Source organism: Coregonus lavaretus, assembly GCF_964263955.1.
Source record: "Coregonus lavaretus genome assembly, contig: HAP1_SCAFFOLD_641, whole genome shotgun sequence".
NCBI classification, from domain to species: Eukaryota; Metazoa; Chordata; class Actinopteri; order Salmoniformes; family Salmonidae; genus Coregonus; species Coregonus lavaretus.
In genome coordinates, this window is record NW_028166765.1 from 57,127 (window position 1) to 80,193 (window position 23,067).

Consider the following 23,067-nt stretch of genomic DNA (forward strand, 5'->3'; position numbering starts at 1 on the left):
TCTGTTTCTAGCCCCCCAGTCAGTCAGTCAGTCTGTTTCTAGCCCCCCATTCAGTCAGTCTGTCTGTTTCTAGCCCCCCAGTCAGTCAGTCTGTTTCTAGCCCCCCAGTCAGTCAGTCAGTCTGTTTCTAGCCCCCCAGTCAGTCAGTCAGTCTGTTTCTAGCCCCCCATTCAGTCAGTCAGTCTGTTTCTAGCCCCCCAGTCAGTCAGTCAGTCAGTCAGTCTGTTTCTAGCCCCCCATTCAGTCAGTCTGTCTGTTTCTAGCCCCCCAGTCAGTCAGTCTGTTTCTAGCCCCCCAGTCAGTCAGTCTGTTTCTAGCCCCCCATTCAGTCAGTCTGTCTGTTTCTAGCCCCCCAGTCAGTCAGTCTGTTTCTAGCCCCCCAGTCAGTCAGTCAGTCAGTCTGTTTCTAGCCCCCCATTCAGTCAGTCAGTCTGTTTCTAGCCCACCAGTCAGTCAGTCTGTTTCTAGCCCCCCAGTCAGTCAGTCTGTTTCTAGCCCCCCATTCAGTCAGTCAGTCTGTTTCTAGCCCCCCAGTCAGTCAGTCAGTCTGTTTCTAGGCCCCCATTCAGTCAGTCAGTCAGTTTCTAGCCCCCCAGTCAGTCAGTCTGTTTCTAGGCCCCCATTCAGTCAGTCAGTCAGTTTCTAGCCCACGAGAGCGAGAATGGGAGAGGTGGAGCTGCTTCAGTAGCCAGTCTTGGGAGGCTGGGGCTCCACGAAGGCAGGGTTGTAGGCAGGCTGGGCAGAGAGGAAGTTGGGCTGGGCAGAGAGGAAGTCGGGCTGGGCGGGTGGTGCACCAGGGTAGGCTGGCTGACACTGGGCTGGAGGCTGGAGAGGGTAGGATGGCTGTCCTGGACTGAACCCAGCCTGACTATAAGGCACTGGAATAGCAGGAGGATACGCTGGACCTGGTAGAGAGAGAGAGAGAGGACATTACACAGACCACACCAGACCCACTGAGAACACAGACCAGACCCGACCCACTGACAACACACCAGACCCGACCCACTGAGAACACACCAGACCAGACCAGACCCACTGAGAACACACCAGACCAGACCCACTGACACCAGACCAGACCAGACCCACTGACCCCACACCAGACCCACTGGTGTGGTGTTAGTGGGTCTGGTCTGGTCTGGTGTGGTGTTAGTGGGTCTGGTCTGGTCTGGTCTGGTGTGGGGTCAGTGGGTCTGGTCTGGTCTGGTCTGGTGTGGGGTCAGTGGGTCTGGTCTGGTCTGGTGTGGGGTCAGTGGGTCTGGTCTGGTCTGGTCTGGTGTGGGGTCAGTGGGTCTGGTCTGGTCTGGTGTGGGGTCAGTGGGTCTGGTCTGGTCTGGTCTGGTGTGGGGTCAGTGGGTCTGGTCTGGTCAGAATATTACATTTTGTTTATCTGACAACACTGTGTTTTGCACTGCACACTGAAGACTGGTAGCAGATAAGGAATCTTCATGCATTGCTGTGCTTTCACCATTAGACCAGACCCACTAACACCACACCAGACCAGACACACTAACACCACACCAGACCAGACCAGACCCACTGACACCACACCAGACCAGACCCACTGACACCACACCAGACCAGACTAGACCCACTGACACCACACCAGACCAGACCCACTAACACCACACCAGACCAGACACACTAACACCACACCAGACCAGACCAGACCCACTGACACCACACCAGACCAGACCCACTGACACCACACCAGACCAGACCAGACCCACTGACACCACACCAGACCAGACCAGACCCACTGACACCACACCAGACCAGACCCACTGACACCACACCAGAGGTGTTTTTTCAGGTAGTCAAATAAGGAGCAAATGCTTTGGCAGGAACCGTCAGGATTCTCATCTTTTCACTTACAAATAAGCTTCACTTTCCACCTACAAGTAATACATTACTACATAACTAAGTAATACTATCTGAAGTACATCTAATCTAAACCATCATGATCCTAACATGCCATTTTCTGTTGTAAAACGTTTTGCGTCGGTGTGCCCCACTGAACACGATTCTGATGACAACAGATTCTCCTCATGTCCTGTGTACTCTGACACTTACCAGTCTCTTGGTAAGGAGGGGGTGGTCCTGGCTGGAAGGGCTGTCCCTGGTAGCCTGGTGCTGTGGGTACGGGTTGGCCACCTCCATAGCCGGGCTGGACAGGCATGGGCTGGAAGGCTGGGTACTGGGGAGCCCCCTGGTAGGGCTGGACGGGCTGCTGGGGGTACTGGGTATTCACCACCGTGGTGTGGGTGGTCGTGGCTATCACCGCTGGGGGGGGAGAGATATACACCAGGGGTAAACGAAATATGCAGATAGAAATACGATGAATAAACAGAGTTCCCTATTCTGACAGACAGACATCTGTTCAGGTTGCTGGGGCTTTCACCACATCACACTATACAGTCGTGGTCAAAAAGTTGAGAGAATGACACAAGTGTTGGTCTTCACAAAGTTCGCTGCTTCAGTGTTATGAGATATTTTTGTCAGATGTTACTATGGTATACTGAAGTATAATTACAAGCATTCCATAAGTGTCAAAAGGCTTTTATTGACAATGACATAAAGTTTATGCAAAGAGTCAATATTTGCAGTGTTGACCCTTCTTTTTCACGACCTCTGCAATCCGCGCTGGCATGCTGTCAATTAACTTCTGGGCCACATCCTGACTGACGGCAGCCCATTCTTGCATAATCAATGCTTGGAGTTTGTCAGAATTTGTGGGTTTTTGTTTGTCCACCCGCCTCTTGAGGATCGACAACAAGTTCTCAATGGCATTAAGGTCTGGGGAGTTTCCTGGCCATGGACCCAAAATGTCGATGTTTTTTTCCCCGAGCCACTTAGTTATCACTTTTGCCTTATGGCAAGGTGCTCCATCATGCTGGAAAAGGCATTGGTCGTCACCAAACTGTTCTTGGATGGTTGGGAGAAGTTGCTCTCGGAGGATGTGTTGGTACCATTCTTTATTCATGGCTGTGTTCTTAGGCAAAAATGTGAGTGAGCCCACTCCCTTGGCTGAGAAGCAACCCCACACATGAATGAATGGTCTCAGGATGCTTTACTGTTGGCATGACACAGGACTGATTGTAGCTCTCACCTTGTCTTCTCCGGACAAGGTGTTTTCTGGATGCCCCAAACAATCGGAAAGGGGATTCATCAGAGAAAATGACTTTACCCCAGTCCTCAGCAGTCCAATCTCTGTACCTTTTGCAGAATATCAGTCTATCCCTGATGTTTTTCCTGGAGAGAAGTGGCTTCTTTGCTGCCCTTCTTGACACCAGGCCATCCTCCAAAAGTATTCGCCTCACTGTGCGTGCAGATGCACTCACACCTGCCTGCTGCCATTCCTGAGCAAGCTCTGCACTGATGGTGCCCTGATCCCGCAGCTGAATCAACTTTAGGAGACGATCCTGGCGCTTGCTGGACTTTCTTGGGCGCCCTGACGCCTTCTTCACAACAATTGAACCTCTCTCCTTGAAGTTCTTGATGATCCGATAAATGGTTGATTTAGATGCAATCTTACTAGCAGCAATATCCTTGCCTGTGAAGCCCTTTTTGTGCAAAGCAATGATGACGGCATGTGTTTCCTTGCAGGTAACTATGGTTAACAGAGGAAGAACAATGATTTCAAGCACTACCCTCCTTTTAAAGCTTCCAGTCTGTTATTCTAACTCAATCAGCATGACAGAGTGATCTCCAGCCTTGTCCTCTTCAACACTCTCACCTGTGTTAACGAGAGAATCACTTACATGATGGCAGCTGGTCCTTTTGTGGCAGGGCTGAAATGCAGTGGAAATGTTTATTTGGGATTAAGTTCGTTTTCATGGCAAAGAGGGACTTTGCAATTAAATGCAATTCATCTGATCACTCTTCATGACATTCTGGAGTACAGTGAGGGAAAAAAGTATTTGATCCCCTGCTGATTTTGTACGTTTGCCCACTGACAAAGAAATGATCAGTCTATAATTTTAATTGTAGGTTTATTTGAACAGTGAGAGATAGAATAACAACAAAAAAATCCAGAAAAACATGTCAAGAATGTTATAAATTGATTTGCATTTTAATGAGGGAAATAAGTATTTGACCCCCTCTCAATCAGAAAGATTTCTGGCTCCCATGTGTCTTTTATACAGGTAACGAGCTGAGATTAGGATCACACTCTTAAAGGGAGTGCTCCTAATTTCAGTTTGTTACCTGTATAAAAGACACCTGTCCACAGAAGCAATCAATCAATCAGATTCCAAACTCTCCACCATGGCCAAGACCAAAGAGCTCTCCAAGGATGTCAGGGACAAGATTGTAGACCTACACAAGGCTGGAATGGGCTACAAGACCATCGCCAAGCAGCTTGGTGAGAAGGTGACAACAGTTGGTGCGATTATTCGCAAATGGAAGAAACACAAAATAACTGTCAATCTCCCTCGGCCTGGGGCTCCATGCAAGATCTCACCTCGTGGAGTTGCAATGATCATGAGAACGGTGAGGAATCAGCCCAGAACTACACGGGAGGATCTTGTCAATGATCTCAAGGCAGCTGGGACTATAGTCACCAAGAAAACAATTGTTAACACACTACGTCGTGAAGGACTGAAATCCTGCAGCGCCCGCAAGGTCCCCCTGCTCAAGAAAGCACATATACAGGGCCGTCTGAAGTTTGCCAATGAACATCTGAATGATTCAGAGAAGAACTGGGTGAAAAGTGTTGTGGTCAGATGAGACCAAAATGGAGCTCTTTGGCATCAACTCAACTCGCCGTGTTTGGAGGAGGAGGAATGCTGCCTATGACCCCAAGAACACCATCCCCACCGTCAAACATGGAGGTGGAAACATTATGCTTTGGGGGTGTTTTTCTGCTAAGGGGACAGGACAACTTCACCGCATCAAAGGGATGATGGACGGGGCCATGTACCGTCAAATCTTGGGTGAGAACCTCCTTCCCTCAGCCAGGGCATTGAAAATGGGTCGTGGATGGATATTCCAGCATGACAATGACCCAAAACACACGGCCAAGGCAACAAAGGAGTGGCTCAAGAAGAAGCACATTAAGGTCCTGGAGTGGCCTAGCCAGTCTCCAGACATTAATCCCATAGAAAATCTGTGAAGGGAGCTGAAGGGTCGAGTTGCCAATCGTCAGCCTCGAAACCTTAATGACTTGGAGAAGATCTGCAAAGAGGAGTGGGACAAAATCCCTCCTGAGATGTGTGCAAACCTGGTGGCCAACTACAAGAAACGTCTGACCTCTGTGATTGCCAACAAGGGTTTTGCCACCAAGTACTAAGTCATGTTTTGCAGAGGGGTCAAATACTTATTTCCCTCATTATAATGCAAATCAATTTATAACATTTTTGACATGCGTTTTTCTGGATATTTTTGTTGTTATTCTGTCTTTCACTGTTCAAATAAACCTACCATTAAAATTATAGACTGATCATGTCTTTGTCAGTGGGCAAACATACAAAATCAGCAGGGGATCAAATACTTTTTTCCATCACTGTATATGCAAATTGCCATCATCAAAACTGAGGCAGCAGACATTGTGAAAATTAGTATTTTTGTCATTCTCAAAACTTTTGACCACGACTGTACATCACATACAGGAAATGCATGTAGGGCTGGGCATGTTTCCATAACGGTTGTATAGGGTACCCTGGTATATTGGCATCGGGTACCCTGGTATATTGGCATCGGGTACCCTGGTATATTGGCATCGGGTACCCTGGTATATTGGCATCGGGTACCCTGGTATATTGGCATCGGGTACCCTGGTATATTGGTATAGGGTACCCTGGTATATTGGCATCGGGTTCCCTGGTATATTGGCATCGGGTACCTACCCTGGTATATTGGCATCGGGTACCCTGGTATATTGGCATCGGGTACCCTGGTATATTGGCATCGGGTACCCTGGTATATTGGTATCGGGTACCCTGGTATATTGGCATCGGGTACCCTGGTATATTGGTATAGGGTACCCTGGTATATTGGCATCGGGTACCCTGGTATATTGGCATCGGGTACCCTGGTATCGAGTACCCTGGTATATTGGTATCGGGTACCCTGGTATATTGGCATCGGGTTCCCTGGTATATTGGCATAGGGTACCCTGGTATATTGGCATCGGATACCCTGGTATATTGGCATCGGGTACCCTGGTATATTGGTATCGGGTACCCTGGTATATTGGTATCGGGTACCCTGGTATATTGGTATAGGGTACCCTGGTATATTGGCATCGGGTACCCTGGTATATTGGCATCGGGTACCCTGGTATCGAGTACCCTGGTATATTGGTATCGGGTACCCTGGTATATTGGCATCGGGTTCCCTGGTATATTGGCATAGGGTACCCTGGTATATTGGCATCGGATACCCTGGTATATTGGCATCGGGTACCCTGGTATATTGGTATCGGGTACCCTGGTATATTGGTATCGGGTACCCTGGTATCGAGTACCCTGGTATATTGGTATAGGGTACCCTGGTATTTTGGCATCGGGTACCCTGGTATATTGGCATCGGGTACCCTGGTATATTGGTATAGGGTACCCTGGTATATTGGCATCGGGTACCCTGGTATATTGGCATCGGGTACCTTGGTATATTGGTATCGGGTACCCTGGTATCGAGTACCCTGGTATATTGGTATAGGGTACCCTGGTATTTTGGCATCGGGTACCCTGGTATATTGGCATCGGGTACCCTGGTATATTGGCATCGGGTACCCTGGTATATTGGCATCGGGTACCCTGGTATATTGGCATCGGGTACCCTGGTATATTGGCATCGGGTACCTTGGTATATTGGCATCGGGTACCCTGGTATATTGGCATCGGGTACCCTGGTATATTGGTATAGGGTACCCTGGTATATTGGTATCGGGTACCCTGGTATATTGGCATCGGGTACGCTGGTATATTGGCATCGGGTTCCCTGGTATATTGGTATCGGGTACCCTGGTATATTGGCATCGGGTACCCTGGTATATTGGTATCGGGTACCCTGGTATATTGGCATCGGGTACCTTGGTATATTGGTATAGGGTACCCTGGTATATTGGCATCGGGTACCCTGGTATATTGGCATCGGGTACCCTGGTATATTGGCATCGGGTACCCTGGTATATTGGCATCGGGTACCCTGGTATATTGGTATAGGGTACCCTGGTATATTGGCATCGGGTTCCCTGGTATATTGGCATCGGGTACCCTGGTATATTGGTATCGGGTACCCTGGTATATTGGCATCGGGTACCCTGGTATATTGGCATCGGGTTCCCTGGTATATTGGCATCGGGTACCCTGGTATATTGGCATAGGGTACCCTGGTATATTGGTATAGGGTACCCTGGTATATTGGCATCGGGTACCCTGGTATATTGGCATCGGGTACCCTGGTATATTGGCATCGGGTTCCCTGGTATATTGGCATCGGGTACCCTGGTATATTGGCATCGGGTACCCTGGTATATTGGTATCGGGTACCCTGGTATATTGGCATCGGGTACCCTGGTATATTGGCATCGGGTTCCCTGGTATATTGGCATCGGGTACCCTGGTATATTGGCATAGGGTACCCTGGTATATTGGTATAGGGTACCCTGGTATATTGGCATCGGGTACCCTGGTATATTGGCATCGGGTACCCTGGTATATTGGCATCGGGTTCCCTGGTATATTGGCATCGGGTACCCTGGTATATTGGCATCGGGTACCCTGGTATATTGGCATCGGGTACCTTGGTATATTGGTATAGGGTACCCTGATATATTGGTATCGGGTACCCTGGTATATTGGTATAGGGTACCCTGGTATATTGGCATCGGGTACCCTGATATATTGGCATCGGGTACCCTGGTATATTGGTATCGGGTACCCTGGTATATTGGCATCGGGTACCCTGGTATATTGGCATAGGGTACCCTGGTATATTGGTGTAGGGTACCCTGGTATATTGGCATCGGGTACCCTGTAAAGGTATACCTGGGTTGCTCTCAGGGTAGTTGAGAGCAAAGTAAAAATATTAGAAAAAAAAACATTTAGGAAACATTTCAGAAAAGCAGGCTATTAGAGCCATTTGTTTGAAGCCACTACACAGACCTTTACACTCAGACAGTTCACATCTCCTTTGTTTGGTTCGCTAGTTCGATGAGAAGAGTCCCAGTGTGTTTTGAATACCTCAGTGTTAACCAGAGAGTAAAATCCTAAAATGTGTAGGCGGAAGCTGAGGGGTCGTCTGACAGATACATGTCATACTCAGAGACAGGAGCTAGCTAGCAGTGTGTGTGTGTGTGTGTGTGTGTGTGTGTGTGTGTGTGTGTGTGTGTGTGTGTGTGTGTGTGTGTGTGTGTGTGTGTGTGTGTGTGTGTGTGTGTGTGTGTGGGCAGCAGCAACACAGCATGATGATCAGAAAGAGCGGTGAGAAACCCCAGTCAGCGCAGGATAGTTTTCAGAAGGATATCTGTGCCATAACACCACTGGCTTACACACATTTATAGGGCGTGTTTATTTATACAAATGTTGCCAAACAACTGGTAACATTCCACTCTTACTCAATGCTGCCAGTTCCCAAATGTACATACACCATTCTAACTACCAATGTACCTACGCCAATCTTTGTGTTTGCGTTCCAAAATAAAAAAAGGTTAAATAAATACACTCTTAGACTATACAAATGGTGATGTCATGTTTAATCATTCAGTTGAATGAATCAGAAATGTTCAGAAAATGTAACTATAAATCCGTGTTTTTTGCATGTTTAGCAATACAGAAATGATTTTGAGATCTCTTTTCCAGAACTCAAAAAGAGGAAGATATGTTCTGTTCCTCTAAAAAGGTTAGGTTCCATCCAGTAGGTTTCTGTTCCATTGTAAGGAGGAAGTGGCTTACAAAATCAACCCTCGTGCCCCAGTCCAGGGAGAGCTGGGCCTGTCACTGTTTGACTGCTTCCCCAATGGCACTACTCCCTATGTAGTGCACTTGTTTTGACCAAGGTAGTGGACTACAAACGAAATAGGGTGCCATTTGGGACACGCCCCATCACTGCCTGCCGGCCGGGATCAACGTGGGAGCGGTCGACCCACTTCCTGTATCATCAAATCTAATTTATTCATAAAGCCCTTTTCACATCAGCGGATGTGCTTATACAGTCACAAAGTGCTGTACAGAAACCCAGCCTAAAACCCCAAACAGCTAGTAATGCAGATGTAGAAGCACGGTGGCTAGGAACAACTCCCTAGAAAGGCAGGAACCTAGGAAGAAACCTAGAGAGGAACCAGGCTCTGAGGGGTGGCCAGTCCTCTTCTGGCTGTGCCGGGTGGAGATTATAAGAGTACAGGCCAATTAAGGCCAGATTGTTCTTCAAGATGTTCTAACGTTCATAGAGAGAGACAGAGAGAGAGAGAGAGAGAGATGGGACAATTAGAGGGAGCATACTTAAGTTCACACAGGACACCAGATAAGACAGGAGAATTATGTGGAGGCTGAGACGGGGGACGGACACAAACAAACCCTGTCCGACGATACAGACTGACCCTAGCCCCCGGCACATAGACTTTTGCATTATAGATACTGGAGGCTGAGACGGGGGGGGGGACGGGGGGACGGGACACTGGCCCCGTCCGACGATACCCCCTGGACAGGGCCAACCAGGCAGGATATAACCCCACCCACTTTGCCAAAGCACAGCCCCCACACCACCAGAGGGATATCAACAGACCACCAACCTACTACCCTGAGACAAGGCTGAGTATAGCCCAGGAAGATCTCCTCCACCACACGAGCCCGAGGGGACAATAAGGAGGCCTGCGTCTTGTGACCATAGCGTACGTGTAGGTATGTACGGCAGAACCAAATCGGAGAGATGGGTAGGAGCAAGCCCATGTAATGCTTTGTAGGTTAGCAGTAAAACCTTGAAATCAGCCCTAGCCTTAACAGGAAGCCAGTGTAGAGAGGCTAGCACTGGAGGAATATGATCACATTTTTTTTGCTTCTAGTCAAGATTCTAGCAGCCGTGTTTAGCACTAACTGAAGTTTATTTAGTACTTTATCCGGGTAGCCGGAGAGTAGAGCATTGCAGTAGTCTATTCTAGAAGTGACAAAAGCATGGATTAGTTTTTCTGCATATTTTTTGGACAAAAAGTTCCGATTTTTGCAATGTTACGAAGATGGAAAAAAGCTGCCCTTGAAATATTCTTGATATATTCGTCAAAAGAGAGATCAGGGTCCAGAGTAACGCCGAGCATAAGTTTAACATTTTAAAAGTTTTAAATAAATTGCAGTAGCAATTACACTTTTTTAAATCTAAAAATCAGTCTTGGAGTAAACATGCTAGGATTCATGTTGTCAAGGAGACTTACGTCTGGGCTTCCGGCACATTTTGTACAAGCAGCAGCAGGGACACACGCAGCAACAGATGAAACTGATCATGATGATGACAGCTGCTGCGACCAATGACGAGATGGTCAACGTGTTCATACTTTCACTGGAATAGAGTGAGACATAACATCAGTCAGTGTATTCGGAAAGTATTCAAACCCCTTACTTTTTTCCAGATTTTGTTACGTTACAGCCTTATTCAAAAATGGATTAAATACAAAATGTTATTCATCAATCTACACACAATACCCCATAATGTCAAAGCGAAAATGTTTGAAATTTTAACACAAAAAAACAAAAACAAAAACAGAAATACCTTATTTACATAAGAATTCAGACCCTTTGCTATGAGACTCAAAATTTAGCTCAGGTGCATCCTGTTTCCATTGATCATCCTTGAGATGTTTCTACAACTTGGAGTCCACCTGTGGTAAATTCAAATTTTAATTTTTAATTTTTTTATTTCACCTTTATTTAACCAGGTAAGCCAGTTGAGAACAAGTTCTCATTTACAACTGCGACCTGGCCAAGATAAAGCAAAGCAGTGCGATAAAAACAACACAGAGTTACATATGGGGTAAAAAACATAAAGTCAAAAATACAACAGAAAATATATATACAGTGTGTGCAAATGTAGCAAGTTATGGAGGTAAGGCAATAAATAGGCTATAGTGCAAAATAATTACAATAGTATTAACACTGGAATGATAGATGTGCAAGAGATTATGTGCAAATAGAGATACTGGGGTGCAAAATAGCAAAATAAATAACAATATAGGGATGAGGTAGTTGGGTGGGCTAATTTCAGATGGGCTGTGTACAGGTGCAGTGATCGGTAAGGTGCTCTGACAACTGATGCTTAAAGTTAGTGAGGGAGATAAGAGTCTCCAGCTTCAGAGATTTTTGCAATTCGTTCCAGTCATTGGCAGCAGAGAACTGGAAGGAATGGCGGCCAAAGGAGGTGTTGGCTTTGGGAATGACCAGTGAGATATACCTGCTGGAGCGCAGACTACGGGTGGGTGCTGCTATGGTGACCAATGAGCTAAGATAAGGCGGGGATTTGCCTAGCAGTGATTTATAGATGGCCTGGAGCCAGTGGGTTTGACGACGAACATGTAGTGAGGACCAGCCAACAAGAGCGTACAGGTCACAGTGGTGGGTAGCGTATGGGGCTTTGGAGACAAAACGGATGGCACTGTGATAGACTACATCCAATTTGCTGAATAGAGTGTTGGAGGCTATTTTGTAAATGACATCGCCGAAGTCAAGGATCGGTAGGATAGTCCGTTTTACGAGGGCATGTTTGGCAGCATGAGTGAAGGAGGCTTTGTTGCGAAATAGGAAGCCGATTCTAGATTTAACTTTGGATTGGAGATTCTTTATGTGAGTCTGGAAGGAGAGTTTACAGTCTAACCAGACACCTAGGTATTTGTAGTTGTCCACATACTCTAGGTCAGACCCGTCAAGAGTGGTGATTCTAGTCGGGTGGGGGGGTGCCAGCAGCGTTCGATTGAAAAGCATGCATTTAGTTTTACTAGTGTTTAAGAGCAGTTGGAGGCTACTGAAGGAGTGTTGTATGGCATTGAAGCTCGTTTGGAGGTTTGTTAACACAGTGTCCAATGAAGGGCCAGATGTATACAAAATGGTGTCGTCTGCGTAGAGGTGGATCTGAGAGTCACCAGCAGCAAGAGCGACATTATTGATATACACAGAGAATAGAGTCGGCCCGAGAATTGAACCCTGTGGCACCCCCATAGAGACTGCCATAGGTCCAGACAACAGGCCCTCCGATTTGACACACTGAACTCTATCTGAGAAGTAGTTGGTGAACCAGGCGAGGCAGTCATTTGAGAAACCAAGGCTATTTAGTCTGCCAATAAGAATGCGGTGATTGACAGAGTCGAAAGCCTTGGCCAGGTCGATGAAGACGGCTGCACAGTACTGTCTATTATCAATCGCGGTTATAATATCGTTTAGGACCTTGAGCGTGGCTGAAGTGCACCCATGACCAGCTCGGAAACCGGATTGCATAGCGGAGAAGGTACGGTGGTATTCGAAATGGTCGGTGATCTGTTTGTTAACTTGGCTTTCAAATACTTTCGAAAGGCAGGGCAGGATGGATATAGGTCTGTAGCAGTTTGGATCTAGAGTGTCACCCCCTTTGAAGAGGGGGATGACCGCGGCAGCTTTCCAATCTCTGGGGATCTCAGACGTTATGAAAGAGAGGTTGAACAGACTAGTAATAGGGGTTGCGACAATTTCGGCGGCTAGTTTTAGAAAGAAAGGGTCCAGATTGTCTAGCCCAGCTGATTTGTAGGGGTCCAGATTTTGCAGCTCGAGAATTTCAACAAGCATTTTGCTACAGCTGGCCATGCTTTCCATCTGGCTACCACTACCCGGGCCACCAACTCTGCTGTCTGAATTTGTGTGAAGGAGAAGCGGGGGGGGGGCATGGGCAAGTTTCAGCGGAGGGTGCAGAGTTGGTGGCCGGGGTAGTGGTAGCCAGATGGAAAGCATGGCCAGCTGTAGCAAAATGCTTGTTGAAATTCTCGATTATTGTAGATTTATCAGTGGTGATAGTGTTTCCTAGCCTCAGTGCAGTGGGCAACTGGGAGGAAGTGATTTAGAAAAAGGCAGACACCTGTCTATATAAGGTCCCACAGTTGACACCAAGCAATGAGGTCGAAGGAATTGTCCAGAGTTCATCTGTGGAGATGGAAGAACCTTCCAGAAGGACAACAATCTCTGCAGCACTCCACCAATCAGGCCTTTATGGTAGAGTGGCCAGACGGAAGCCACTCCTCAGTAAAAGACACATGACAGCCCACTTGGAGTTTGCCAAAAGGCACCTAAAGACTCTCAGACCATGAGAAACAAAATTCTCTGGTCTGATGAAACCAATATTGAAGTCTTTGGCCTGAATGCCAAGCGTCACGTCTGGAGGAAACCTGGCATCATCCCTACGGTGAAAGATGGTGGTGGCAGCATCATGCTGTGGGGATGTTTTTCAGCAGCAGGGACTGGGAGACTAGTCAGGATCGAGGGAAAGATTAATGGAGCAAAGTACAGAGAGATCCTTGATGAAAACCTGCTCCAGAACGCTCAGGACCTCAGACTGGGGGCAAAAGTTCACCTTCCAACAGGACAACGACCCTAAGCAAACAGCCAAGACAATGCAGGAGTTGCTTCGGGACAAGTCTCTGAACGTCCTTGAGCGGCCCAGCCAGAGCCCGGACTTGAACCCGATCTAACATCTCTGGAGAGACCTGAAAATAGCTGTGCAGCGACGCTCCCCATCCAACCTGACAGAGCTTGAGAGGATCTGCAGAGAAGAAATGGGAGAAACTTCCCAAATACAGGTGTGCCAAGTTTGTAGCGTCACACCCAAGAAGACTCAAGGCTGTAATCACTGCCAAAGGTGCTTCAGAGTACTCACTAATACTTATGTACAGAGTCTGAACAACTAGTACAGTAGATCTTTGTATCAAAAATGCAGAACATACAGTGGGGAAAAAAAGTATTTAGTCAGCCACCAATTGTGCAAGTTCTCCCACTTAAAAAGATGAGAGAGGCCTGTAATTTTCATCATATGTACACGTCAACTATGACAGACAAATTGAGAAAGAAAAATCCAGAAAATCACATTGTAGGATTTTTAATGAATTTATTTGCAAATTATGGTGGAAAATAAGTATTTGGTCACCTACAAACAAGCAAGATTTCTGGCTCTCACAAACCTGTAACTTCTTTTTTAAGAGGCTCCTCTGTCCTCCACTCGTTCCTGTATTAATGGCACCTGTTTGAACTTGTTATCAGTATAAAAGACACCTGTCCACAACCTCAAACAGTCACACTCCAAACTCCACTATGGCCAAGACCAAAGAGCTGTCAAAGGACACCAGAAACAAAATTGTAGACCTGCACCAGGCTGGGAAGACTGAATCTGCAATAGGTAAGCAGCTTGGTTTGAAGAAATCAACTGTGGGAGCAATTATTAGGAAATGGAAGACATACAAGACCACTGATAATCTCCCTCGATCTGGGGCTCCACGCAAGATCTCACCCCGTGGGGTCAAAATGATCACAAGAACGGTGAGCAAAAATCCCAGAACCACACAGGGGGACCTAGTGAATGACCTGCAGAGAGCTGGGACCAAAGTAACAAAGCCTACCATCAGTAACACACTACGCCGCCAGGGACTCAAATCCTGCAGTGCCAGACGTGTCCCCCTGCTTAAGCCAGTACATGTCCAGGCCCGTCTGAAGTTTGCTAGAGTGCATTTGGATGATCCAGAAGAGGATTGGGAGAATGTCATATGGTCAGATGAAACCAAAATATAACTTTTTGGTAAAAAGTCAACTCGTCGTGTTTGGAGGACAAAGAATGCTGAGTTGCATCCAAAGAACACCATACCTACTGTGAAGCATGGGGGTGGAAACATCATGCTTTGGGGCTGTTTTTCTGCAAAGGGACCAGGATGACTGATCCGTGTAAAGGAAAATAATAAATGGGGCCATGTATCGTGAGATTTTGAGTGAAAACCTCCTTCCATCAGCAAGGGCATTGAAGTTGAAACGTGGCTGGGTCTTTCAGCATGACAATGATCCCAAACACACCGCCCCAGCAACGAAGGAGTGGCTTCGTAAGAAGCATTTCAAGGTCCTGGAGTGGCCTAGCCAGTCTCCAGATCTCAACCCCATAGAAAATCTTTGGAGGGAGTTGAAAGTCCGTGTTGCCCAGCGACAGCCCCAAAACATCACTGCTCTAGAGGAGATCTGCATGGAGGAATGGGCCAAAATACCTTGTGAAAACCTTGTGAAGACTTACAGAAAACGTTTGACCTGTGTCATTGCCAACAAAGGGTATATAACAAAGTATTGAGAAACTTTTGTTATTGACCAAATACTTATTTTCCACCATAATTTGCAAATAAATTCATAGAAAATCGTACAATGTGATTTTCTGGAGAAAAAAATTCTCATTTTGTCTGTCATAGTTGACGTGTACCTATGATGAAAATTACAGGCCTCTCTCATCTTTTGAAATGGGAGAACTTGCACAATTGGTGGCTGACTAAATACTTTTTACCCCACTGTAATGTGATATTTCCGTTTTTTGCTAACATTTCTAAAAAACGTTTTTTTTGCTTAGTCATTATGGGGTCTTGTATGTCGAACTTGAAGCTCTATACCTGCTCCACTGCAGCCCCATCAATGTGGATGAAGTCGTGGGTGAACAGGGAGTACAGGAGGGGACTAAGCACACACCTGTGGGGCCCCTGTGTTAACAGTCAGCGTGGCAGAGGTGTTGTTGCCTACCCTCACCACCTGGGGGCGGCCCGTCAGGAAGTCCAGGATCCAGTTGCAGAGGGAGCTGTTCAGTCCCAGGGTCATCTGTGGGGTTGATGAGGGTGGTCTACGTGTGGTTTATTTTCTACTGAGGTTTTGACAGAGCCTACATGTCCTGCAAGGACGTTTCATTGCTGCACTGATCTGAACTGAACTTGTATAATTGTGCTGGGCTGTTGTTGAGGTTGACACCATAACAGAATGTCTAATGAGGGGCTATTGTTGAGGTTGACACCACAACAGAATGTCTAATGAGGGGCTGTTGTTGAGGTTGACACCACAACAAAATGTCTAATGAGGGGCTGTTGTTGAGGTTGACACCACAACAAAATGTCTAACACAGGGGTGTCAAACGTCCGGCCAGCGGGCCGGATCAGGCCCGCAAACGGGTTTAATCCGGCCCGCGAGATGATAAAAAAAAAAATATAATAATAATAATAATTTTGTAAAGTATAAAAATGAGCTGCAATTTTTCAATAAAATAAACTGCTGTTCCAATTGCGTCCACTGGATGGCGCAATAGCAATTGTGTTAAGAAAGCAAACTGTTTATACCGGGGCAGAGCAAGTAGGTCAAGCACGTGCAGCCAATGAGCTACTTTGTTTTGCCCGCGATATTTATTACGGCTTCTACTTTTAACATTATGTGCTTTGGCACCCTCATTGCCCCAATATGTCTCTGTCAAAAAAGAGAAAATTGGACGCAGAGTGCAGAGTGTTCCAAGAAAAATGGTCATCCTATTTTTTCACGGAATTGAATGGGAAAGCTGTATGTTTGGTGTGTTCAGAGCATGTTGCAGTGCTGAAAGAATATAACCTTCGTCGCCACTATGTGAGTCTTCATGCCGACAAATATGACAACTTTCAAGGACAGCGGAGATGAGAGAAGGTGAATGAACTGTTGGCGGGTCTGAAGAAACAGCAGTCTGTGTTTACTCACAGCCGAGACATCAGTGACGCTGCAGTGAAAGCTAGCTACCTCATTGCTAATGAAATCGCAGTGGCTTCAAAACCATTTAGTGAGGGTGAATTTGTAAAAACATGCATGATGAAGGCAGCGGAGATTGTGTGCCCTGAAAAGCGGCAGGCTTTTGCAAATATCAGCCTGACAAGAAACACAGTTGCAGACAGGATTTCCGATCTTTCAGTGGATTTGGACAGCCAGTTGAAGCAAAAAGTAAAGTCATTTATTGCGTTTTCGGTTGCAATTGATGAAAGCACGGACATTACAGATGTTGCACAACTGGCCATTTTCATCCGCGGAGTTGATGACACATTGACTGTCACCGAGGAGTTCGTGCCGATGACAGATACAACGACAGCAGCTGATATTTTTACCGCACTCGTCGGCGCGCTGGACAGGGTCGGAGTGGACTGGTCCCGCGCTGTCAGCCTGGCTACAGATGGTGCGCCCTCAATGATCGGGAAAAAAGCAGGCGTTGTGACTAAGTTCAGAGAGAAAGTGCAATCTGCAAATGGAGGACGTGATTTTTTGACTTTTCACTGTATTTTGCACCAGGAGGCTTTGTGTTGCAAGTCATTAAAGACGGATAACGTCATGAAGGTGGTCATCCAAACTGTTAATCCGATCCAGAAGCCTGAATCACCGTCAATTTGACAGCCTTCTCAGAGAGAAAGACCACATCTATGGCCTGCCATACCACACTGAGGTAAGATGGTTAAGCCGAGGTGCTGTGCTGAGGCGTTTCTTTGATTTACGAGAAGAAATTGAACAGTTCATGGAAGAAAAGGGCAAACCAGTGTTAGAATTTCATTCCGCAGAATGGATGCAGGACCTTGCATTTATGGTGGATGTTACAGAGCACCTGAATAACTTGAACAAACAGCTGCAAGGGCGCAACAAAGTTGTCACGCAGTATTATGACAGCATACGTTCTTTCAAGTTGAAGCTGTCATTGTGGGAGACGCAACTTGCCGGTGGTGATGCAGCTCACTTCCCCTGTCTGAAAAATGTGTGCGCGACCCAACATGTGGCAGACATGAAGCGGTTCAAAGATAAAATAACGGGACTGTTACGGGAGTTTGAGCAACGCTTTCAGATTTATGTTTATACGTTTTTATGTTGATATGCTATTGTTTTTAATTGATTTTTTTTATTTGTATATTTAACCTATTCTTGACTCTGTGGTTCTTGCACTTGTTTGGGGAACAGGATTTCATTATTTTTATCTACATTTCTGCCTGAGAAATGACACCCTGATATAGTTCTGTGATCTGTGATATACTTCTGTGAATCACTGAGGCATTGTGTGTTTGTGTGTTCTTTGTCCTCAGAACTTTCAAATAACTTGAGGTGTTTTATGATTAATAGTGATGTTGTGCTTGTACTATTTTGGACACACTGTCCTCAGGCTCCAGCTTTATGTTGTATGTTGATCGTATTAAAACAAAGAAAACAATCTGAAGTAGTTGTTTTTAAGTTATATATACACCATGATTTTTCCAGTCCGGCCCACTTGGGAATAGATTTTCCTCCATGTGGCCCCTGAGCTAAAATGAGTTTGACACCCCTGGTCTAACCCAACCAGGCTGTTGTGTTGGTGGCTCGGGGGTTTCAGCTCAGGTCTCAGACAAGGTTAGTAATCACACAATCACAGTCCACTGAACTTATCTTTGAGTCCCCAATGGCACCCTATTCCCTCTGTAGGGCACTACTTTCAACCAGAGCCCTGTGGGGCATACAGTGCCTGGCGAAAGTATTCACCCCACCCCTTGGCGTTTTTCCTATTTTGTTGCATTACAACCTGTAATTTAAATGGATTTTAATTTGGATTTCATGTAATGGACATACACAAAATAGTCCAAATTGGTGAAGTGAAATGAAAAACAATTCTAAAAAAATAAATCACGGAAAAAGTGGTGCGTGCATATGTATTCACCCCCTTTTGCTATGAAGCCCCTAAATAAGATCTGGTGCAACCAATTACCTTCAGAAGTCACATAATTAGTTAAATAAAGTCCACCTGTGTGCAATCTAAGTGTCACATGATCTCAGTATATATACATACACCTGTTCTGAAAGGCCCCAGAGTCTGCAACACCACTAAGCAAAGGGCACCACCAAGCAAGCGGCACCATGAAGACCAAGGAGCTCTCCAAACAGGTCAGGGACAAAGTTGTGGAGAAGTACAGATCAGGGTTGGGTTATAAAAAAATATCCGAAACTTTGAACATCCCACGGAGCACCATTAAATCCATTATTAAAAAATGGAAAGAATATGGCACCACAACAAACCTGCCAAGAGAGGGCCGCCTACCAAAACTCACGGACCAGGCAAGGAGGGCATTAATCAGAGGCAACAAAGAGACCAAAGATAACCCTAAAGGAGCTGCAAAGCTCCACAGTGGAAATAGGAGAGTCTGTCCATAGGCCCACATTAAGCCGTACATTCCACAGAGCTGGGCTTTTTCGGAAGAGAGGCCAGAAAAAAGCCATTGCTTAAAGAAAAAAATAAGCAAACACGTTTGGTGTTCGCCAAAAGGCATGTGGGAGACTCCCCAAACATATGGAAGAAGGTACTCTGGTCAGATGAGACTAAAATTTAGCTTTTTGGCCATCAAGGAAAATGCTATGTCTGGCGCAAACCCAACACCTATCATCACCCTGAGAACACCATGAAGCATGGTGGCGGCATCATGCTGTGGGGATGTTTTTCCATCGGCAGAGACTGGGAAACTGGTCAGAATTGAAGGAATGTTGGATGGCGCTAAATCCAGGGAAATTCTTGAGGGAAACCTGTTTCAGTCTTCCAGAGATTTTTTTTTATTTTTTTTTATTTTTTTTATATACTTTGTTTATTGAATTTTCAGTACCAGCATTTAGTAAATAATTGCACTTGAAAGTTATTTGGTATGAATATGGAACAACAATTTGAAGACAACGATACAGCAAAACATAGAGAGACAGACATGAAAGAAAAAATAGACATTAAATATATAAATAAGATAAAACACAAAAAAAAAAAAAAAAAAAAAAAAAGGAAAAATATCTGTTTTGATCCAGTTGTTATAGGTCAGCTAGCACAGTTATTACCGTCCTTAACATCCGAGATGTCGTATATGCACATACCAGGCTTCTTACATCACCAATATATAAATATACATCACTCTGGAACTGCAGGGAAATGTATTCTTTTAACATAAGAAAAGAAGGGAGCCCACTTTGCATAGAATTTGTCTACAGACCCATTGAGTGTCTGTTTTATTTTCTCCAACTTTATGCAATTCAAAATAGATTTAATCCAAAGAGCATGAGAAGGGGCTGCAGAGGATTTCCATCTAAGTAAAATTAATCGTCTCGCTAACAACGTGACAAAGGCAATTACATCCTTATTCATTTTGGTCAATTGTATTGTGGGTAAGGAAACTCCAAATAATGCAATGAGAGGGTCTGGCTCGATCTGTGTGCCGCTTAATTCTGAGAGTGTGTTAAAGATGTCTTTCCAGAAACCAACAAGAGATGGGCAGCACCAAAACATGTGCACATGATTAGCAGGGGACTGGTTACATCGAACACAATTAGGGTTCACATCCTTGTAAATTTTTGATAGTCTTGCTTTGGTCCAGTGGGCCCTATGAATGAGTTTGCATTGGATGAGGCCGTGTCGAGCGCAAATAGAAGAGCTATGTACCCTTTTGAGTGCCCCTTCCCATAGTTCATCAGATATTTCCTCACCCAGTTCCTCCTCCCAAGAGGATTTGATATTGTTTAATGAGATGGCTTGTAGTGAGCAAATTTGACTATAGATTATTGACAATGTGCCTTTCTGATTAGGAAGTGGGGTGAGAAATGTGTCGAACTGTGTTCCACCAGAAAGGTTGGGGAATCCTGGATCTATGCTGCGGACATAACTCCGGACTTGTAAGAACCTAAAAAAATGATGTCTGGGGAGACTAAATTTAGCTGATAATTGTTGAAACGTACTAAATGTATTGTTAGTATACAGATCTCTGAATCTTTTAATACCGAGATTAGACCATGTTGAGAAAGCACCATCAATCATAGATGGGGGAAAAGCTGGGTTTGAGGCTACCGGAGCCAAGGAAGAGGTTGTTTGAAACCCAAAGTGGCGCCTAAATTGATTCCAGATCTTCAATGTTGTTTTGACACATATATTATTGGTGAAGGAGGAGTAAGGGCCTGTAATAGAGGAGTGAGCGAGGGAAGACAATGATGCCGGTGTAGACGAGGCAGCCTCCATCTCCAGCCAAGTTGGGGGTGGGAATATCACTCTGCTCTGCAACCAGTACTGAATGATCCTAAGGTTAGCGGCCCAATAATAGAGTCTGAAATCTGGTAGAGCTAGACCGCCGTCTGGTTTGGGCCTCTGCAAGAGCTGTTTTCGCATCCTAGGAGGCTTTTTGTCCCATATAAAGGGTAGAATTAGGCCGTCGATCTTTTTGAAAAATGTATTGGGTAGAAATATTGGAAGGCACTGATAGAGGTATAAGAATTTAGGGAGAGTATTCATTTTAATAGAGTTAATTCTAGCAACTAAGGAGAGGTGTAGCAAAGACCACCGTTCCAAATCGTCCTTAGTACGGGTTAAGAGAGGAGCAAAGTTGGCTTGAAAAAGGTTTTCAAACCTAATTGTGACATGTACCCCGAGATAAATAAAACTACTGTGAGCTATTTTAAATGGCAAGTTATGTAAAGGGGATTTTTTTGCAGCCATGTTAAGTGGCATCAATTCACTTTTACTGAGATTTAGTTTATACCCTGATAAGTGACCGAAGGATGCGAAAGTGGCAAGGGCAGCAGGGACAGAGACAGAAAGGTTGGATGTGTATATTAATAAATCATCTGCATATAAAGACAGTTTGTGTTCGTGCCCGTATCTGACTATGCCTTTGATGAGGGGGTTGGAGCGAAGTGCTATTGCAAGTGGCTCTATGGCGAGGGCAAACAGTAAGGGACTTAAAGGGCAACCCTGACGTGTCGATCTTTGCAAAGGGAAGCGATCTGATTGAGTGTTATTAGTCCTGACAGAGGCTTGGGGGGATGAGTACAGAAGTTTTATCCAGGTCATGAATTTGGAGCCAAAGCCAAATTTATTTAGAGTGTAAAAAAGGTATTTCCATTCCACCCGATCAAACGCTTTCTCCGCGTCCAGGGATATAATTGCTTCAGAGGTATTGTCGACAGAAGGATTGTATATAATATTAAATAATCTTCGGAGATTGAAGAATGAGTGTCTATTTTTTATAAATCCTGTTTGATCCGGAGAGATAATTGATGGGAGGACTGTTTCTAGCCGCGTTGCCAGAATTTTGGCTAGAATTTTATAGTCCACATTTAGCAGGCTAATTGGACGGTATGATGCACAGTCAAGAGGGTCTTTGTTTTTTTTAAGAATAACACAAATGGTTGCTTGAGTGAGAGTATGTGGGAGAGCACCATTTACAAATGCATCATTGTACATTTCAATTAGAATAGGGGCTATTTTGGTGATAAACTTTTTATAAAACTCTGTCGGGTAGCCATCAGGCCCTGGGCTTCTCCCAGATTGAAGGGATTTGACAGCGTTAGACAGTTCTTCAACAGTGATCGGCTGCTCTAATTTTTTAACCAAATCCCGGCCGACCGAAGGCACAGATAGTGAGTGGAAGAAATCATCCAATTCCAGTGTATCCGCTTTACTTTCAGAGGTATATAGAGACTGGTAAATTCTCTTGAACTCCTCATTGATCCCCCCAGGATCTAATGATATCCCAGATGATGTACGAATTTTTGTAATCTGAGATGATGATGATTGTTGACGTAACTTGTGAGCTAATAATTTACTGGCTTTATCTCCTTGTTCATAGTAAGTGCTCCTAGACTTGACAAGCATTTCAGTAACCTGGTCTGTTAATAGTGTGTCAAATTCTGCTTGCAGAGTTAAACGTTCCTTATAAATATCCGGGGATGGTGAAACGGCATAAATGTCATCTAATTGGGCAATACAGCGTGTTAGCATAGATAACCTATTCCTTTTCAATTTGTTCTCATGTGCGGTGTAGGAGATAATTTCACCTCTGATATAAGCTTTCAAAGTTTCCCAGAGAGTAGACGCAGAGATGTTTGGGGTTCTATTTGTAATCATGAAAAAGTCGATTTGACTCAAGACAAAATTGACAAAGTGTTCATTACTGAGCAGTTGAGTTTTTAGTCGCCAAGGCGGTCGCTGATTGTCAACATTTTGAAAAGCTACTTCCATAGTAACAGGGGCGTGGTCAGATACAACAATTGGGTTATATGAACATGAAGATATGGAGTGGAGGAGCCGGTCATCAACAAGGAAGTAGTCTATGCGCGTAAAAGTGTGGTGAACCGA

The 23,067-nt window shown here is 45.3% G+C and overlaps 1 protein-coding gene across 1 annotated transcript in view; it reads right to left on the bottom strand.

The window, feature by feature from the left end:
- Positions 1–589: 589 nt before the first annotated feature.
- The window catches only part of LOC311114336 (protein shisa-5-like), a 30,375-nt gene continuing 7,897 nt past the window's right edge, over positions 590–23,067 (bottom strand). Inside the window, exons 3-5 of the mRNA XM_084189601.1 lie at positions 10,364–10,488; positions 2,071–2,280; positions 590–905 (exon numbers count right to left, since the gene is read on the bottom strand). Coding sequence (XP_084045727.1) covers positions 682–905; positions 2,071–2,280; positions 10,364–10,488 — 559 coding nt within the window. The 3' untranslated portion in view covers positions 590–681. The remainder of the gene's footprint in view (positions 906–2,070; positions 2,281–10,363; positions 10,489–23,067) is intronic.